Consider the following 22,231-nt stretch of genomic DNA (forward strand, 5'->3'; position numbering starts at 1 on the left):
GGCGGCCATTTCACACTAACCTCCTAGTCTTCTCTTTTTGGCTGACTCTCAACAGACAACAGACTTTGGAAGTCAAAGTCACATTGCGACTGACGGTCGGTCATAACGAGCTTCACGAGAAGCGGTCAGTTGTGCCTGTGGCTGAATCAGACAGAACTAGCTCGCCAACAGCCTTTCCTCCAGAAATATAAACGGAATTCTTGTCTTTCCAGAGTATAGGACACCGTGAATTACCTGCGGAATGTTGGCATAGCTGCTTTCATTGCCACACCCAGTAGACTCTACATTAAGCACAGTAAATATACGGCTCGAAAAAGAGACTTCATCGGAATACAAATGACGGTGTAGTCAATTTACATCCTTATTGGATAACGTCTTTTATTACATAGTCTCAACATTCTCAACATCATCGCCCACATAACTGCCCATCCTCTCTTTAATATGGAAACCATGTTTCTTAAGGAGAGACTGGCTACGGGCTGGACGACCGAGTAGTCAGAGTTCGAGTCCCAGTAGACTCCAGAATTTTCACTTCTCCACATCGTCCAGGCCGGCTCTGGTGTCCACCCAACCTTCTATCCAATGGGTACCGGGGACTCTTTCCTCGGAGCTAAAGCGACCGGGGCGTGAAGCTGATCACTCACCTCCAACTAGTGCCGAGATCAAGAAAATGTGGATCTATACATCCACTCTCCCATACACCTTCATGTCGTAGTGCTTAGTTAAGCACAGGGGCTTTGTGTTTACCTTACCATATTTCTCCAAAATAATGCAAAACCATAGCCTAGATTCGAAACAACCTCAAATGCAGAACGAAACAAAATTTCGGAGGAAGAGTGACGAAAGAGTTGCCTTCTTTCGGTTCTTGCATCAGTTTGATCCTTCCATGACATCATGTAGTTCAACAAGAAATCACGCGAGATCTTGGGTTGTAATGCCATTGAGTGTAAAGTCTGCTATCTTCTGGGATGTGACATGTACTTTGGTAGACAGGTGCCAAACTACATGACTTCACAACACATAAAACAGTAATTTTTAAGAATACAATCTGCTTCTTTTTTCCTGACCTATTTCTTCTAGTTTTCGCTAATAAGTTGGATTTGAGGTTCTCATAGCAGTGACTATAAGGAGGCATATCTTCTCGAATATAATGTAGTCTGATGAAAGTAAACCGACGTTTCGGAAGAAATATCGCTTCTATCTTCAGTATCGCACAGTAACTCAAGCACGAAACTAGTACAACGCTGGCAGCAAACAGAGTTCTGCTTACACTTCGAGTCTTCTGGAGTGTCAGTTGATTTTCGCCAGAATGGTGTAATATAATAGAATACAGAACTCTTAACAGTGTACAGGTCTTTACATGGTTTAACGTATTAGTATTTAATATAACTACTTGGATTTGAGACTGGAATCCCTGATCAAAATGTTTGCGTGATCAAAGACAATGGTGCGGCATATCAGGAGTCAAAGGCATAAAGTTTCACATAAACGGCCAAAACAAAGCCTCCATAATGCTGCATATAAAATGCCAGATATAGTAACTAATGGCTAGATTTTCTTGTAAAAGAATGGTGCAAATTTTGATATCTCGCCTGTAATGGAAGAACAGACAAGAGCGTGCAGAGAATATTTGGACCACAGTGAGAGGGGGTAACAGGGGGCTGAAGAAACTGACATAACAAAAACGTTGGTAATTTGAACACTTTGCCACATATTAAGATAATCAAACAAAGGAAGTTAGAACAGGCGAGACATATAGTATGCATGGGAGATATGATAAACGAATACAGAATTTTGTTAGGAATACCTGAAGGGAGGAGACCAACCAGATGTAGATTGTGCGGTAATATTAAAATGGATCTTGGAGTAAAGTTGTGGGAAGGTGTGGAGTACAGACATCTGAAGTTTACTACCTTCTCAGATGTGTGCTCTGTAGTTTGGTAGACAGGTACTAGTACTTTGGAGGAATCTCATGCCTTCATGTTTACACCAAATTAATGTAGCTCTTGACAGGCTCCAGCAATGGACTTTTGTGAACATGTGAAACTTTGGGTACCATAAAAGTTGGGGAATAGATGTATGATTATAAATTTCACAAGGACTTGGCTACACTGGGGTAGTTAACATACAAAATGTCTGCATGCTTTTATTCATTTATGGAAACCAGTCTGGAATTTAAGGTCAGCCATGATACAGTAACTTAAGTACCACACCAGATCTTCAGTGTGAAGGTTATACAATTCATAAGCAGCTCTCCTGCAATAAGAAAGAAAGATATAGCACTGTGTTTCACCTAGGCAGGCCACTTAGCACTCTGGACAGACAACCTGTACCAGATTCCATTGTTATTTTAGCCTGGAGGTACTTGCACAATAGAATTCAAGGTCTAACAAACAAATGTCAATGCCTCTCACTACTCAACAACGGTTGTAACAGTAAACGGTGTCAATCAGCAATCTGGCTGCTGATGTTTAAATATTTTTGATATGACTAAGTGACTCTGGTACAAGACCTCAAAGGTTCAATCCTGCTAACACCAAAGTCCAGGTCTGGAAACTACAGCCATTCCAAGCCATTTATATTGTCTTGGTCATCCAGCCACCACCTAAGAAGACTGCCACAAAAATCGTATATTTAAAATTGATTTGAGGTTCCCATGAAAAGTTCTATCTTCTGGATTATGAATATTCATAATCCCTACATACATTAGGCACTATAACAATGGAACCAATTCAGTGAGAACTGGTATCTACACAAGCAAAGTCACTTTAACATACACCCACATATATTAACAGTATATTGGTATCTACAGGATATAACTGAAAGATGCAGACAAATCCTGGGCATGTGTTCCACATACCAAAACAAAGAAGAATGTCCACATCAACATGTGACCATAAACATTAATTTGGGAGATATGGTTGAAAAAGTACATTTATGATTAAGTGCTCAAATTATCCTCCATGAGACTCAGTGCATGCCTTGACACTTATCATGGACCACTGCATCAGTTCAAAGATGAACAAGTAGTTGTGGATAGTCTGACAGGCATCCAAAATGCAATGGTGAAGTGCCTCTTCATTGTCAAGAGAAGCTGCATACACAAGGTTTTGTAGATGTCCCCACAGGTAAAAAGTCAGAGGATTCAAGTCCAGCGAGCGTGGAGGCCATGCAGTGGGTAATCCTCTATCTGTCTGTCACAATAGGTGTCACTGAGAGCATCTTGCACAGCGCAGCTAACATGTGCCAGAGCACCGTCTGCATGTACCACATTTGTGCTCTGACTGCCAGAGGTACATCTTCCATTTGCTTTGGCAGATCATGTGAGAGGAAATCTCGGTAGTGGCTGCCTGCAAGCCAATGTGGTAAAACATGCAGGCCTACCACTAGTCATCAACAATACCTACCCACACATTAATAGTGAACTCCTGCTGATGTCCACATAGTATTTTTTCAGTTGTAACTCACGATTCAAATGTTTCTGAGCACATGTTGATATGAACATTTACCTGCTTTGTATGAGAAACCCGTGCCCAAAGTTTGTCCCTGCCTTTCAGTTACACCATGCATATGTGCAGGCCACCATAATATATATAATACCCCACATACTGGCACTTAATGCAATATGTGCAGATCAACAGGATCCAGCATTTTTTTACAGATTTTTAAGGGATTTTCAACGAACTTTTTAGTGAGTTATACACATAAAATAATACTGAGGAACTGACATGTACCTGATGATGGTGGAAACATGTCATAAGGGGATATTATATGTGACAAGACTAAATGTTGAATTTGAGAATGTACAAAACTAATAATATTAATGGAACAGGATGCTTAAAAATAACATTTAAGTTTAAGTGTATCTTTGAACTGACTCCACAGAATGCTGACAGTCATGAACAACCAGTACAGCTGAGCTGACTCTAATTTAATCAAGCAAACACCAAGTGAAACAAAATATAATATACACCATAACGGTAATAATAAAGAAAGAGCAAGGTGATTTTTGGGAAGAAATATACAAGCCAGTCAGTGCAGACACTGTAACAACAGTTGAATGACTGTGAAGTTGGCTGTATTCGCACTTCTAGCAGCACATTTCCAACATGTGCCTGCTTGTTCCTACATAATGCATCAACAAAGTCAAGGCACTACACAGATATAAACTCATGGATGTAGTACAAGCAAAGTTTATTTTCAATTCTAGGTACCACACATCACTCCTCCATGAGCTGACAATCTACATCAAAAAATTATGAATTGGTATATGCCAGTAGAGTACAGTTAATAGAGCGAGCAGGTTACAAGCTAGACAAGGGACTCATGGTTCAATTCTGGTTTTTGGGGAAATTGTTTAATGAAGCACAGGGAGTTTACTTCCTTATGCAGAAAAACAGGAACTGTGTGATTATCTAACTTCAGAAAGTAAATCCTCACTTGCGGAAGTATGGCACCTTAGAATTTAAAGAACAGATTCTCTGAACATAGACAGAAACAAGAAGTATCAGGTTCTTTGCGTTTTAGGCTTTCATTAACATGTTTTTAAAAAAGCTGACTAAATTATGACATATACAGACAGTTATTTTTTTATGTTGAAGACATTTTTCTGTGATAATATTTGCCCAGTTCCAAAGAGTCTTGAACTCCTTTAAAATATATTTTATATTAACTATGAGCATTGAATGGTGTATTTCATTAAATTCAAATGATGGTAAGAGGGTGAGAGATCTTCAGTACAATACCAGTTCCAAACCATCGTGAAAACAAGGAACTGCCTGCATTACAAACTTCTGACTTACTGGAATTCAAGTTCACAAGTATATAAATTGGTACTGCATCCAGCAGGATTTAGAACGTAAGATTTTTGGCACAAAAGGCAAGCAGTTTACCCCTACTACATGTTTCTCTCTAACATATGAACAGCAATCACAGCATGTTAAATTAAAAATGTGGAGAAACAGAATGTCCATCTATTAAAAAATTACAGATTTACGTTTCCAATTACTTGAAAATTTGTGGCCATTTCCACTTGGTGAGTATAGTTACCCCTGTGCCTAAGCTCTGCACCAAGAATTTATATACGAGATCCAAAACCAAGAGTTTTAAGAAAGAGTATTAATTAAAAAAATATTCTAATGGATTTCATCAACATGTTGCCAGGTAACAGCTCTTTAAACACGGTCCAGTACACAATACTGTGTGTTTTCTGTGTCATCCATGCCACACACAGAACTGCTAACGAACCAAAGAATTTGCAGTCTGACACATGACGCGCGTTTTGTATGTGGTCTCGAACAGGCAACAATAGAGGGGCTGTTTTCTGTGCATGGTCCATACCAAGAGGTTATAAGGCAGTACAGGAATTGGAACTGACTGAACTTGAGTTCTGAAGTTCCAAGGGAACAGGGGTGTGGCCAAAAGAATTAGAAGACTTGGTGTGTAATTTAGTGAGACTTTTACATTGCCTGCATTTTAATTGCATTACCAGGATATGACTAGTGTGTAACAGTGAATTATAAAGTGTAGAAATAATGACAGTGCTATAATTACATGTAATTATTGGTGGTGTGTATCAGGAGTACATACACCCATTCATCCAATCCAGAACCCACGTTATTAGTTATTAATACATGTGACATATCTTATTTCATTCAATTAGTAAATCAAAAAATAAGCTATGAACATCCATAACATTCAGGTGTAATACCTGAATTGTACAATTACAATATGAAATACTTCATGCAACAATTATTAGATATATAATTTCATTAAGAATTATTTCCAGCGAGACATTTCACTTCTCTGCACACATGGTGGCAACTCTGCTAACTGCATGTTAGCAAATTCATCCTACTCCATCAAACAGATGTGCGTCACCAAGTCATATTAAATAATTATCAGCATTTCTAAGCATGGTGTAACAGTGAATCCAGCAGTCAGCCAGTGACGTAGTTAATGACTGGAGGTTCTTTCTCACAGTTAACTCCTCAGATGGTGACTCATTTCAAGCTGTATAGAATGTTACCAAACTTAAGTTCCAATTTCACATAAATGTTATATCGTTTATATCTATGCACAAAAAAAAAGAAGAAGAAAGAAAGAAAGATTGAATTTAAGTTTATATAATCCACCCCACACACATACACCTGGGATAGCTCAATTGGCACAGCAACAGTCTACAGGCTGGACACCCAGAGTTCAATTCCTGGCATAGGTTAGAGATATTCTATACTTCATTGCATCCAGAACAGCTCTATAGGCCCACCCAGCCTCCTATCTGATGTGTACTGGGGGCACTTTCTCCAGGGGTAAAGCACCTCTCCATCTAGTGCCATGGTTGAGAATGGTGAAGCTATACCTCCACTCCCCAATACAGCTTCATGTCATGATGCTTAATTAATTAAGCACAGAAATAAATTTACCTTACCTCTACTTTTTTCCTCTGTAGAAAAATGGAAATTATGTTTCTTCTAGAATTGTACTGAAGAAATGTAATTGGCTTGGTGGTTACTGAAGGGTCTGCAGTCAGACTACTCATGGAAGTGACTGGAAGCTTAGGGTCTTCTGCAAAGTGATGCTGTATACTCTGGTAGAAGTTTACAATCACTGCACACAGACAAATTTACCTTTTTTACTCTCCCCTCCCACAACATTGGTTTCCTTCTTTCTTGATTGAGATTAGGAAGTCCTATTGGAACACTTACTTTCAGTTTTAGTGTAAGGTCTGTTGCTCTCTCTTTCACAATTTTAGTATACAATCCTAATTATACTGCTGTCACGGAATTTAAAACGTGGAAGTAACTTAAAACATCCTCAAAAACTATAAAATTTTTAAGCCAGATTTAAAATTCACATTACAATTACTATGAACATTACTGCCTTCTGTGATGTGACACCGTGCAGTTTGGTAGAATTTTACTGTTTCATTCGAACCTGCTACCTTCATCCGAGAGCGCCAATTCCTTCAAATATCATAACAGTTTACCATGCCACACAGAAGACATCAATCTTTATTAAATTCTTAATGCAATGTTTTTTAAAATTGGCACTCAGTTTGACATATTAAATTTTGTATACAGATAGATCATAAGCACATCTATATTTTTTTTAACTTTTTTTTTATGCCAACAAGAAAATGGTGTGAATCTTTAGTTTTATCTGGCAAATTTACCTCAGCCAGGATAAGTACTACTAACAATTATACACGGAAATGGACCACTAAACATCTTTTAAGTGTTCTGATGATGGTGTATCACACTTTGCATTAGTAACGAAACATTTTATTTTAATTTAACTGGATATTAAAAAAAATATTTTAATGGTGTATTACCAGCCAAGTATCATTTTTAAGCTTCAATTTTAGTATTACTTCTGTAACATAAATTGATGAAAATATGCTCCTAATGGATGTCTTTGATATATACATACTAACAGACAGGAAGATACAGCAAAGATAGTATGTGTGTGTGCTTTGCCATGGAATTTAAATAGTGTACATCTGTGGAACATTTTGTTCAGGTTATACTATGCACAGTGAACAGACTATACAACCAGATGAACTCATATGGAAAGAGGAAGACAACTATGGGGGGGGGGAGAGGATATAGACACTTACCTTTAACAAGGCTCTGCTGAACTGCACCAACCCAGAATGCAGCAGTGGGGGATAAGGGGGAAAAATGGTGTGGGAATGCGACAGGACTAATGAACTGACCACATGGAGAGAGGCAAACCCACAGTACACACACCACATTACTTCAAATACAGTACAAGAGGCCCATTTCACATTTCACATTTTTTCCCCATTGAAAAATTGAGGTGTCTTAAATTTGAGGAATTATTCACCAGTTTACAAACTGTCAACAGGGTAGACTGGAAAGAACCTAACATAAACATATTCAGAGTGACTCATCAAGCCACATCATGCCCCCACCCATCACCATTAACTGTGGGTCAACCCCCAACTTTTAGTTCAGTCATTGCCTTACATTTTTATCGTTTAGGTGTTTTACATATGATACCACATTCAAAAGAAAAGTTATTCCGCACGCTGAAAAGATAGGTATTCACGCAGCTGGCAGTAAGTATACAGTGAGGGAGGCATGTGTACATCATTAGCAAAGTGTAAAAACGAAACTGTTTTCATATCTGCCTTAATGTATATGTATATAGCTAGCCCCCATTTGTTTCCTGATGGCTGTCAGTCCTCCTGTCTGCTATTTGGTTGCCATTCAGCCTTCCTTGGTTCCTGTGTCTCTCTCAGAGGTCTACTGGCATGTTTCCAGTGCTGGTTGTTGTTTCTGTCTCCCTTCCATAATGGCAGTTACCCTGGAAGTGGCCTAGTTCCCCACAGCTCTAACATGCCGATCATCTTGTGCCTCTTCACCTGAGGGAGGACAACTGGCTCCCCCAGAATGTCCTTGCACTCATTTTGTGGAGCCTGGTGGCTAGGAGAACGGCCTGCAGTTTGAGGCCCTGCCTGAGAACCCTATTCACTGCCTACTGTTGTAGTTCAAATGTTGAATTATTATCAAGAATATGCTGCCTAGCAATGAACATTGTTCTGTCATGAAAGTTGTTTCAGAGCCATACAGAAATACAAAAACATGAACCCTACAGCCCCAAACATAGATTCCACAATAAAAATACATAAATCAAACATACTGTCACGAGTTTACGGCTCCGTGACCAATAATAACAGGTTCTAGATTGGATCACTGGCCATATTAATGCCTTCTTCTACAATTTCTTTTAATCACAATCGATTATAGCATTATCGTTAATCTATACACTTTGCAAATCACTAGGACATGCTAAGGCTTCTCAGTCTTCACTAGTCGTATCCTGGCAATAAATTTATAACAGCCTCATGCTAAGTCTTCTCTTCACAGGCTGACTTTCAACGGACAACTGAACTGGACCATACTATGATTGGACTGGCCTGTATATTTGAGAACCACATAGAAAACTCCTCTTATGACACTAGTTTCCTTGTCACATTCACAGTGTGTCACACAGCAACGGAAGCTATAAGATTTGCTTAGTGCGGGGTGGAGTCCATCTGGGTCCTCTCAGCATGGCGGCCACTGATTGGCCTACTGTAGTCTGTCCTGGGTGATTATGATGATGGAGAATTTGGTGGAATGAAGATTGGCAGGGGAAACTGAAGTACTCAGAGAAAACACGCCCCAGCACCACTTTGTCCACCACAAATCCCACTTGACCAGACCTGGGATCGAACCTGGGTTGTCGCAGTGGGAAGCCAGCAACTAACCACTTGAGCTATGGTGTGGCCAAGCTATTGCCTAGAAATGGGTCTACATGTCACAATACCCATTAGACCTATAATTGGAAAAATGCGCCAGCACATAAATTGCTGAAACAATCAACAAAAATGTTACACAAGCACCTATATTTACTAATAATGTTCGCAAATTCAACCACCTAATGACAGACCTACAAACCATCAAACTTAACAGAGACATGAGAATAACACAGTGTATACCGATGAAACAGTAACAGATACCATACATATCGTAAGGACAGGAAGGAAGGGCAGACATTTGAATACCTTAAAAAATATCACATTTATAAAATCAGTAGGAATAACTTGCATATGGACATGTGCATTGAAACACTGAACCCCATGTTTCATATACGAGGGGAAGTCAATAATTATCTGCAATGCAGTTGTGCACAGCACTGTCGTTTTGCGCAGCACCGCCATGCGTGGTTTCCTTGTCATTATTTCTGCGCAGGTTTGATGTTGCTAGGTCAGTTCCATCATCGTTATCCTGCCGTTAATCATGGCTGCTCCACTTTTTGTTTGTTTGTCTGTGCAAGATGGGTCCCAAAACAACTCACAGTGTTGCACAAACAAACGCGCTTGGACATCTGCCAACAACATTTGGATCGCTATGGTAATGAACGTGACGTCTTCTTAGACAGAATCATCACTGGTGACGAAACATGGATCCATCATTGTGAGCCGGAGAGTAAACAGCAGAGTATGGAATGGAAACATCCACAATCGCAGAGCAAGAAAAAGTTCAAAAGCCAACCATCCGCAGGAAAACTTATCCTTACAGTTTTTTGGGACTCACAAGGCCCAGTACTGGAACAGTATCAGGAGAGGGCTACAACAATAAACAGAACATTATCAGGAGAGGGCTACAACAATAAACAGTGCTCATTTTAGTGAGATGCTTACTGACCGGCTAAAGCCTGCAATTCGAAGCAAACACCGAGGACTACTGTTGAAAGGTGTTGTGTTGTTGCACAACAATGCTCATCCACATACTGCTGCCCACACTGCTGAAACCCTCCGGAAACTCAAGTTTGATGTAATGGCTCATCCTCCGTATAGTCCTGATCTCGCCCCTTCTGACTACCACTTGTTTGGTCCACTCAAAGAGGCATTATGGGGCCATTGATTCACCTCGGACCAAGAAGTGAAGGAAGCGGTGCATGCATGGTTCGCTGCTCAGCTGAAAACCTTCTTTTCTGAGGGCATCAGGAAGCTTGTGCAACGATGGACCGAGTGCGTTGAAAAGCAAGGGGACTATGTTGAAAAATGATGTTAATGTAAGTTTTCTATTTGTATTGAAATAAAATTTATAGCTACATTGCGGATAATTATTGACTTACCTATGTAATACATGAACTTTACAATAGATAGCACACACATACTCCCAGAAAAGATATATAAGTGGGCATGTAAGTACACAAGAAAATAGAATACAGACATATAAAAAAAGTAGATTCATAAAATAATGATACATCTTTGCACTAATAATAAACATATATCATACATTACAGAAACACGGATGCCACAAAATGAAAAATAACACGGAATGGAGAGACTTTTATTCTGAAACAAACATATTTTAGTGTGAGCAACAATATGTAACAGCATGGAAATACATTGACTTATGATCTAGTGCGATGTATCAGTTTCAAAAAGTGAACAATTACCTGAAGATGGCCAAATTGGGCTGAAACATGTAGCAGTTGATGTGATTTTAATGTCATTTTAAATTAAAGACAGACTGTGAACAGTTGCACTAAAGATGGAGGCGAATGAGTGAGTGATGTTTTACGAGTTCTCACAAATCTTAATTACAGTTCTTAGTGCAAAATTTAATTAGTTAGTTAGTTATTGGAGAGGGTGGGTTTCCCCATGCACTGAGACCTGTGTTGGTCCATTGTGCTTCCCTCTATGATTTCTACCAGTCTCTATATCCTACCGGTACTGGTGCTTACCATCAGTCCCGCCCAGCCAGCGAGACCGGCTCTACTAGCTGAGAGGTATCTATAATGCTTCCCCCATCTACCAGAGGTATTAGAGACTGCTGTTGGGCGGGAAACGTCCGTTAATTTGGCTCAGTGACCTCCTTTGGAGATATGAGGTTCTTTTACGTGCCGTAAAGCTACGACATGGGACCCACGGCTTAAAGTCCCTCCCAGAGGACTTGTTCCCTGAATTTTTCCGCCCTTAAAAATTTGACGACCTCCGCCGGGTATTTGAACCCGCGTACTACGAGTCATGAGGTGGGAATGTTACCTCTAGACTACAGAGGCCGCTTGCAAAATTTAATTACAATTGATAAGTGTCTTAAATGATCTTAGGTCATAGACAGACAGATATGACCCCTACACATGGTTATCACCTTCCAATTCCACATAAAGAACACCTAGTTTATTTTCACTACTGCAATACCAAAACTGTGCAGGGTGAAATCTGATGACTACAAAACTGTGATATATAAGCTAATATAACTCTTGCTTATACATGTGAGGCATTAACTGGACGGAATTACAAATTTAATGCAAATGAAAAGGTTGAACGCACACACAGTACAAGTGAGTCACACAGCACACAGGCGAGTGACATTGCGGTTCCTGCATGGTACAGCGTAACTACTCAGGCAGCAGATCTTCTCCTAGCTCCTCATCACCAAACTCATCCTCAGCATGTTTGTGGCCCACTGACGTACGAGGCCGCTCTGCAAGAGGACCCAGAGGATCACTGTAGCTGGCATCTGAGAATAACAAACAAGAAACTATGTCAAATTAAGCAATGTTAATAAATTAGACATATGACTTTCTTGTTTTTACTTCAGCATACATTGTACTCAACTGAATATACTAACTAGCAAATTAGCGAACTAATTAACTTCACAATGGAGGGTTATCTTTGACGAATCCAGTTTCTCAATTGATCAAACTCCTATGCCCTCCTTTTATGGAAACTCACTGTCTGCATTCAAAGATGCATATTATTAGCCTTATGGTTGGCCATACTAATCCAGTCCACACCTTCATATAAGATTTTTCTAAGATTCATTTCAATATTAACCTTCCACATACACCTGTCTCCTAAGTAGTTTCCTTCACTGACGTACTCAAACCCAAATAGCGTAATTTGAGGTGCATGCTGTTTCATACAACAGGCAAGATTTTGCACTGATGGGTTGGCAGACCCATGCCTAACTCCTAGTCTGAAGGACCACTCCTTGCCAGGTGTCTGTGAATGTTCCCTCAACATATTCTCAGCAACCCTCCATCTCTGAAGAAACTCTCTCAAAGTGTAACCCCAAAATATTTTGACAAGGGTCTCACTTAACACTGCACTCAAATAGTCATATAAAGTGCAAACCTCCACCCACAGAGAAACCCATGACAAAGAGCTCAACATGCTTTAGATGGCAGGATTCCTACCTTATGGCATTACTTCTGACAAGAAATGAAGATAGAAAGTCTACGTGTTTCTTAAACAGAGTACTGTACAGTCTGGTGCCTATCAAAGTGTCAATCTCCATATTTTACTAGAACTAGGATTTAAGCAGACCTCTAGTTTAATGGGGATCCTAAAGCACAGAATGGGTCTTGTATTCCTCCTCTTCACATAACATTTACTTTGTTCAAAAGGTGGGGTTTCAATTGGCAAATGGATAAGTCAGTACTGGATGTGGTCAAATCTAGGATTTAATAACTCTGTCCGGATACTAAGCCCTCAATTCACTTTGATTTCAAACAGGTACAAGTTACGGAAGATTTAGAACAAGCCTGGGCAGTAGCAATATTATACAATGATAAGAGAAAAATTATTTGTTACAAACAGCATTTTACCTTAAGTAGTATGAAATTCACTCAATCTCAATCATTAACTTTCTTGTGTAAATACTGAGAGGAATTAAGATGCTCACCAACATCTCTGTGTTGACTAGTGGGGCTGTAAGTCTCGCTGGTCTCAAGCAGTGCCATCTTGTGCAGCCGTGACACTTGAGAAGGCACAGGTGGACTATTACGAGCACCAGCTGACAGTTGGGGTGAATCACTCAGAGGACTATTAAGCCCTCCACGAGATGAGCGACCACTTCCACTTCGCAGTGATCCTGTATAGATGGTTATTTATTTAAGCTAATCAACACAGGTACCAGTACCTTAAATTCATTACAATGAAATTTTAACATTTTTGCTTCCATACCATATAATATTCCATATCTGAAGTTGATCATTTACCAGTGGTTGGTCCCCATTACAATATCAAACAAAGATTGGATAGAAACACGCTATGACAAGACAAAAGATATCCTTTTCAGCATGCACTGCGAGCATGTAGTTCCTCCTAGACTAAACAGTGTACCATTGTAGGATGGCTGAGGAATGGTGAGTTGGAAAGGATCTGGAAACAGCCATGGCCTAATTGACTATTATCCCCAGCATCTGCCTGGAGGCCTAAGCAAAACCATGAAGATATTCAGTCCACATAGCTGGTACCTTGGCCAACATCCAAAATGAATACCTCCTCAGGACAAGTCTAGAATGTTATCACTTGACAAACCTGTTTGGTAGCATAAAGTTCTTTCTTTTGCTACTAGATTTTTTGATGGCTTTCGATTTAGATCCCCATGACTGGCTGCTCAGGAAAACTGTGGCCTCGGGGGTATTTGTGTGGATATAGGAATTCCTTTTGGGCCATACACAAGAGTTAAGAGTAGGAGGGAAATTATGAGATGAAGTTAGAGTAACGTCAGATGTACTGGGTCCACTACTGTTCCTTGCGTATGTAAATGATATTTGGATACATATTGAATCAACTATTAGACTTTTTGTAGATGACTGTATAATATATAGCAAAATTATAAATAATACTATATGGAAAAGTTGCAGATAGATCTGAACAGGTTGGGGGAGCGGGTGGTTGAGAATGCGGTGATAATTAATCCAGATAGAGCAAGGCAGTTCATTTTACGAGAGCCTGAGTTACAGGACATAGTAATTCCAGAAACAAGAAGCTGTAAATACTTATGCAGTGATTTAAGTTGGGCTGATAAAGTTAATTACATGGTGAAAAAAGCCTGGAAGGCACTTCATTTTCTTAAAAAGGGAAACGGTAACACTAAACGTTTAGCGTATACATCACTAGTACATTCGATTCTTGAATATAAGGTGGCCTGCTGGGATCCTTATGGGAAGGGACAGATAAAATGTGCTAGACCGGGTGCAAAACACAGGGCAGAAAAATAGCTCGCATATATGCTCTCTTCACAGCATACACGGGAGAACAGGCTTTGAATGTTATAAGTGATAGATTACAAAGATCATGCTATCTGAGCAGGGTTCATCATGGGAGGAAAATTAGGAGCAGAAAGCAAAAGACAGATATTGGAAAATATTCCTTTGTAAATAGGATCATCCAGCTCTGGAACCAACTACTTGCAGATGCTTTAGGGACTCTCTCCTGTAAATCAAGCAATTTTAAGAAAAGGGTTAGGAAACTGATAAATAAGGTAAGTGAAGGTGTGGGGGAAATAATCCAAAAATGCAGTCAAGTGAAGTGAGGTGAAGGGAAGTAAATTGTTGTGAGGATATGAAGGGTATGCAAGAGTAGTGAAGTGAAATGTGAGTGCATCAATTCATTACATTACATATTTCATTACAGTTACTGCTTAGTGTATAGTATGCTTATTTCTTATCACTATTAATTTATATAATTGTAGTTGTAATTGTATTTGCATTGTATTCATTCTGTGTAATGTGTCATTTATTGTTGTGTAGTAAAAACCCATTTGCACTTAAAATAATAATAATAATAATAATTCAATTCAATTCAATTCAATTAGTGTTTATTTACATGCAAACTTAACAGTGCAAAGGCCAATCACAGTTAGCATGAGTACACAGAAATACACAAAAATAATTAAAGAGCACAGTACAAAATATGACAGTCTATATAACAGAAATACATTAATAACAATTCCAAGAAAAATTGAAGTTACCTTTAACAGGCGAGAAAAATAAAATAAGTACATTTCCAATAGTTATGCCATTTGTGGCGAGAAAGGACAATATGAGTACATACACACATAGAAGTTAATAATAATAATAATTCAATTCAATTCAATTCAATTCTTTATTATTAATGTGCCGAGTCAACAGCCGCAAGGCCAATTACAGACTCAGCACAGTGTAGATGACTGAATTACATTACATACAAACTTATTAAAAGTCAAATACAAATTACAGTTAAATAATTGGAAGAAATAATAATGAATAAAAGTAAAAGTAAACAAACAAATAAGTGATAATTATAACAGTAATAATAATTCCATTATCATTAAACTAAGTGCTATTACGAATAGAGGAATGAAACATTAATATTTAATTAAGAATTGAATAGTATAGATTTTCTGAGGAAAATTACGTAATTCATTTTGCTTTACTGAACATGCAAATAATAAAAATACTAACAGTTATACTGTATTTAAAATTTGTTTGGGTAGAACATTCCTGGCTCCGAATACGTCAACCTCCCTGCAGACAACATTAGCAGCTGCTGCGCATCTAGCAGAGGGACAATTCTTAAATAAAGGGCAAACATTGAACAATGCAAAATCTCTGATATACCGAGCAGGAACTCGGAGACCAACAATTTCCAGGGCAGAAGGGCAGAATTTAGAGCCAAAATAAACTTGAATAAGAAAGAGAGCATCAAGGCGATGTCTCCTAGTACATAAAGTATGTAATTTTAACTCCTCAAGAGCAAGAGAATAATTGTAGTGAACTTTAGGAAAGAAACGTTTAATAATAATAATAATAATAATAATAGATGGTGCATGCAGTTTAACATCAGCCATCCTTGGATGTACGAAGATCATTTGGTATTGATTTATCATAAAATATTGCAAATTGCTTGCATACTATTAAAAAATGGCTACTGGGAGGTAAGCCAGGAGCAGATATCACAGGAGTGAAAGTGTTAATATATATTTAATTAAATGCTTGTGCAATAGTCATCTAATGGAAAATTATGAAGTGTGGGTAAAACATTTGGTACTATATTCACCCCAAAATAAGACAATCCTTTCTGTAATTTAATATCTCATAAACAAAGCCAAATACAGTGTCAAGAATATCACTCTCCAGTTTCACAAGACTATAATTTCTTAACCATTACACATCCTATGGGGGGAGGGGGTGATGAAATGATGGTTAACACAAAACGTTTTACATTACATTGCAACTGGTATAGGTGACTGTTCAGAGAATCAACTGAATTTCAGATAACAGTGAAAGCTACTCACCTGGTCGGCTGCTACCAATTCTCTCGCGAACCTCTTTCGCCTTCTCAGCTTTTTTCAATTCAAGCGCATATTCTGCTGCTTCCTTGATACCTAGATCACTGCAGAGACGAATGAGAAACTTCAAGCCTGCCAAATGTAAATAAAACACGTCTACAACAAGAACTGCCAAAAAATGCATTCATAACTTCCTCCTAATAATCAAAATTTGTTTCCCATGGGGGGGGGAACTCCATGGCTTCAGTCCACAAGCAAACTATACCAAGCGAGCGACTGCTGCTTGTCGGTGAGGTTAGTGCCAACTTCTGTGGATAGAGTGTGTCGTGTGGTCAGCACAATGAATCCCCACGGCTGTTAATCTCAGTTTTCTAGACTGGGTTCCCCCTGATTCACTTAAATTTAATCACTCGCTTAATAACAGACTGGAAGTAATATACAGGGTTTGTCCGAAAAGTAATGTCAGTTATTTTATTGTGAAGTGACTATATGTCGCAGCACTCTCAGACCGGTTGGGATCGGTGGAGGGGGAAGTCAGCTTATGAACCCGCGGTCGCTTAGTCGTCTCCGAACTTCCTGAGAGTGACGAAAGGCTTTTCCGTGAAACTCGTTTTTGTCTCCCGTGCAAGCCGCAATGCAGCGCTCCTTGGAACAAAGGATTGCCATCATGTTTTGTGTGAAACTTGGCAAGTCTGCAGTGGAAACTTTTCCCATGATAAAGACGGCCTTCGGTGATGATTGTTTGTCGGAATGTCAGGTCTACCGGTGGCACAGGGCCTTTTTAGAAGGCCGTGAAGAGGTCGACGATGAAGCCCGCGCTGGACGGCCATCAACAAGCACCACCGACGAAAATGTGAGTTTGTACTACATGGTACAACCATCAACGCCAAATTCTACATGGAAGTGCTAAAGAGACTCAAACGAAGTGTTTGTCTCATCCGGCCCGACATCGCGGACGATTGGAAACTTCACCATGACAATGCGCCAGCCCACACCGCCTTCCTCGTGACCCGCTTCCTGACCAATTCAAAGGTGCCAACGGTTCCCCAGCCGCCCTACAGTCCTGACGTGGCTCCCCAGACTTCTTTTTGTTTCCGCGCTTGAAAACTCTCATGAAAGGACATCATTTTGGGACAGTTGGCGAAGTCAAAGAGGCTTGCACCAAGGCTCTAAAGGACATTCCGGAGGAGGCCTACCATGACGCCTTCGATGCCTAGAAATCTCGCTGGAATCGATGTATCGACGCAGAAGAAGCCTATTTTGAAGCCTTTTAATGTGTTGCACCGATCCAATCCATAAAAGTTTTTTAATCGACTCACTGACATTACTTTTCGGACAAACCCTGTATAATATAGTAAATAAACCAATTTTTGACAGAACATGTTTTTTACCACACCACTGTATCTTAGTTGTTTTGTTTCTTAATTTATAAAAAAGTGCTTTTGAAACTACATTCATGATACACATATCAGAAGGAACTTTCTGAATTAAAAACTGGGATGGATTTGGAAGTTACCACAACCTATTTTAAGCTATCTTATGATAGTTTCCCTGCAGAAACCGAATGAAAACACAAAAAATGTCAATCAGGCAGCTGGCCTCTAGACTAAGAAACAAACTTGGGACACCTGTGAGTTTGAAGCATGAGCGTTTATTACTCTTGTTCAACATTCAGTACCCATATTTTTCAATCCCATGTGATAAGAAATGATACTCACATTCAATATTATCAGGGAAACGGACATGAATGTCTTTGTAAGCTTGTAGAGCCTGATGATAGTTTCCACTTCTCCGATGACATGAAGCAGCCATCAGCTGCCACTTCACTTCATTAGGCTGCATAAGAGCTGCCCGTTCAAAGTAGCCTAATGCCTTTTCAGCCACTTGATGCTCAATGAAATAGGATCCTAACCAGTCCAATACCATTAAGTTCGAAGGGTAGTATCGGAATGACTGAAATTAACAGGTTTCATCAGTTCAGTGCTTTGTCAAGTTCTTAAAGTTCAACAAAGCTTGGGTGTTGCAACGGTTTCACCTGGAATCCCACATATAATTATGCATAATGATCCAAATGTTCCAATTGCAATAACAAACTATAAATATCTTTACAGCACAGACAATGCATACAAACATAATCTCATTGCTATTTCAGAGTATCTTGATTAAAGACATTTCTGTAGGCAAAACAGACATAAGCTGACAGAAACTTCACAAACAATGACCAGTTGCTGCAGAAGGCAACACAGAAAGAGAGTGTAAAGTTACATACATTCCAGTCTTCAAAATTTTATGTACCCTACTGAAGCTGCTCTCCAATTATGTTTTGTGTGTGTAAATTTTCAGTCCTCTTTTTTTCCTACAATGAATCAAAGACACAAAGATATTATGAAATATACTCCATATTCTTGCTAATATGTATGGCAGATATGGCTGTCAAAGCAATCTGCAAATACTGTAATAGAGGGATATGAAACAAATTCTCATTCCAAATATACTTTTCTAATCACATTAGTGGCTGATCACAGTGGATGCATGATCTAAGGCATGAAATGTCTTCGCCCACTTCAACACTGGGATCGTGGGTTTGAATTCCACTCAAGGCATTGATGTTTGCGTTTATTCTGTGTTTGTGTGTAGGTAGTGGTCTTGCAATGGGCTGATCCCCCATTCAAGGAGTCCTACTGACTGTCTCAGATTAAGAAATTGAAGTGAAAGAAGCATTTCACAGATATCCTACATTCCAGTGGGAACAAGAGGAATAAATAAACAGAAAGATTGACAGATACAATGATGAGTATCTTTGGTTTTTAAATTTGAGTGTTATTCCATGAGAGAAGGATGAAATTCATTTCTCCATTTCATGCAGTTTGTGCAATGAACACACAAAAATGTAATCTACCATGTCATACTAAACCAGTCAGAGATTCTTTGTAGCACTTACATCAAAATAATACTGATATGACTGCTGCTTATCTCCATCATTATCATACATTTCTGCCATCTTATGTAGAACTCCCGGGTCAGTTGGTACAATTCCAAGAAGCTGAAGATACCTGGAAAATAAAAATCAGATATTTGCTTATGGAAGACCTGTCACAGATATGCTTAGAAGTTATTCCTGTAATTATCCCTTTTTGGTCAAAATTAAATACCATTATGGCTCTCTGCTGGTCCATTTAAATGTCACTGGGCTATGTAATTTCAACTGCTATTATGAAGTTGTTTGTTTTCTTTATAACTTCCATAAAACAGAAGAAACTTTCCAACTTTCAGTAAACTTGAATGAAAATCAGGAACAACAAATCAACTTCTGATTAATTTTGTGCTTAGTTATAAGGTTAATGTAATGATGGATTTTAAGGGGTTTATATTAAAGTAAAGGTTCAAACTACACAGATAACAGTAAATACATATAATCACCATTCTGATGCCTGATCCACATCCCCAAGAAGCTCCTGGAGGTGTGCCACCTGGTAGAGTACCTGTGGATGGTGGCGCATAATAGCCTGCAGCTTTAGAAAGCATTCCAAAGCCTCCTCATACAGTCCCAGCTGCTTGTTCACAAGACCTATTTATATGCATAATTCAAAGACCATTTTTATCTATACATGAAACCTTCACTCTGCAGAAAGACAAATCCTTATACTAAGCTGTTCCACTGTGAAAATGCAAAACAAAATCAAAGCGTTGAAACCCGTCTAATTCCAATTATGGCACCAGATGAACTCTACTAAGGGCTAGAGATACTTACCATGGGATTAATTCAACATTTACAGGAGATCAGGTATGAATTTTGTTACAATAATCATCAGAACCAGGTACACAACAAAAGAGGGCAGATCTTTACATAAAGAGCATTTCTTGCACATTTTTTACTTTTTAACAGAAAAGCGCAGTCGGTATAGCAAAGGGCTATGGGCTGGAAGACCGAGGAGGTCAGAGTTTGAGTCCTGGTAGGGACAAGAATTTTCTCTTCTCCATGTCATCCAGATTGGTTCTGGGGCCATCCAGCCTCCTATCCAATGGGTACCGGGGGCTCTTTCCCCAGAAGTAAAGCGGCTGGAGCGTGAAACTGACCACTCACCTCCAACTAGTGCCGAGGTCAAGGAAAACGTGGACCTATACATCCACTTCCCCACATGCCATCATGGATTAGTGCTTAATTAATTAAGCACAGGGACAAATTTATCTTTAACAGAATAAAAGATCACATATCTGTGATAACTATCTGTATCTCCAAATGTTTTGACTAACTTTATCATTCATTATTCATGATGGCAAAGTCATATATAAAACAAATAAATAAATTCACACAGATCTGTCAATAATGTGTCACCTGTTGGCAAAAACCATTACAACGATATGCCCCTGCATCCCCAACGTTCTTTATCATGATCACAAAAACCATCAAGCCACCCATACCCTGAACAAAATTAATTCAGTCCATACCCCACATCCCACATTTTTATTATCTCCCAACTGTCTCCTTCCTTCTGGTCTTCCAATGAAAATTTTATATGCATTTTTCATCTCTCCTACCCATTTTATCCTCCATCATTTGATCAAACAGTGAATCCTTCACAATACAAGTATCTCCTCACCCAGGTTGTAAAGGGCCTCCACACATGAAGCATCACTATCCAGAGCACAGGCAAACAGTTCTTTGGCTTTCTCAACATCATTTCGGGCTAAGCTGCAGTTTCCCAAGTTCACAAATGCTGCTGCATTGTAGCTGTCTGCCTGTCGAGCCATCTCCCCATATTTCTCTGCCTGACCTATATCACCTTGCTGTAAAAGGATCACATGTGGAAATTACACCATGTAACCAGAATGCAGTCTTCTAAGTGTATTATGTTCTGTTTAACTGAAGAATTTTACTTTGGCCAGGGATTAAATATTCAAGCTTTACTTAGGAGCACTAGGCTTTACAGCCTTTACAACTTTCTTGGTCCATAACTTTCTTTAGCATGATAACAAACCTCAGTGACTCCTTGACGAATATGCTCTTTCTTCCAGATACTGCATTTGAAAAAATGTCATATTCTCTATCTCAGCAATGTACTAGAATTAGAGCAATAAAAAAGAAATACTTTGTCTGGCTGTAGTACATCTCCACTGATGGTGTCTCCACCTTATTGTGGTGGTGGGGTTTGAGTGCTCTGAGACCCTGAGAGCTATGCTGGCGGTAGCGTAGCCACTGGTAGGGTCACTTGCGCTGGACAAGTCAAGAAGTAGGAGCCAGATGAAGAGGGACACCCTGGTCCTCCTCACGCCATAAAAACTAAATTGTTCAGAAACCAGATAATCAGCCTCAGATGGATGGACAAGGTAGACAGGAAGACCCAGGTTGAGATGGTTGGAGGATGTATATGATTATCTCCATTAAATGAAAGTGAAAGGATATAGAGAAGAATGGAGGTAGATTGTTCAGGAGGCCAAAGCTCACACTGAGCTGTAGCGCCGAAGGGAATGAAGCTGTAGTACAAAACATACACTTCCACTTTGGACTCAATATAAATAATTATTAAAAATGGATCTTTTTTAATAGGCAAGCTTAATAGTTGAACTGAAAAAAACATGAAACATTTCCTTAATATGTGGGGCAATCCAGACCAGGAGGGACGAACTCCTTATGAATAATCCCG

The 22,231-nt window shown here is 39.2% G+C and overlaps 1 protein-coding gene across 1 annotated transcript in view; it reads right to left on the reverse strand.

The window, feature by feature from the left end:
* Positions 1-11,529: 11,529 nt before the first annotated feature.
* The window catches only part of LOC111864986 (intraflagellar transport protein 88 homolog), a 28,770-nt gene continuing 18,068 nt past the window's right edge, over positions 11,530-22,231 (reverse strand). The window contains exons 10-16 of the mRNA XM_023852650.2: positions 21,188-21,374; positions 20,007-20,154; positions 19,528-19,639; positions 18,305-18,539; positions 16,593-16,718; positions 13,212-13,400; positions 11,530-12,044 (exon numbers count right to left, since the gene is read on the reverse strand). Coding sequence (XP_023708418.1) covers positions 11,923-12,044; positions 13,212-13,400; positions 16,593-16,718; positions 18,305-18,539; positions 19,528-19,639; positions 20,007-20,154; positions 21,188-21,374 — 1,119 coding nt within the window. The 3' untranslated portion in view covers positions 11,530-11,922. The remainder of the gene's footprint in view (positions 12,045-13,211; positions 13,401-16,592; positions 16,719-18,304; positions 18,540-19,527; positions 19,640-20,006; positions 20,155-21,187; positions 21,375-22,231) is intronic.

The sequence above is a fragment of the Cryptotermes secundus genome, unplaced genomic scaffold (assembly GCF_002891405.2).
Source record: "Cryptotermes secundus unplaced genomic scaffold, Csec_1.0 scaffold209, whole genome shotgun sequence".
Lineage (NCBI taxonomy): Eukaryota > Metazoa > Arthropoda > Insecta > Blattodea > Kalotermitidae > Cryptotermes > Cryptotermes secundus.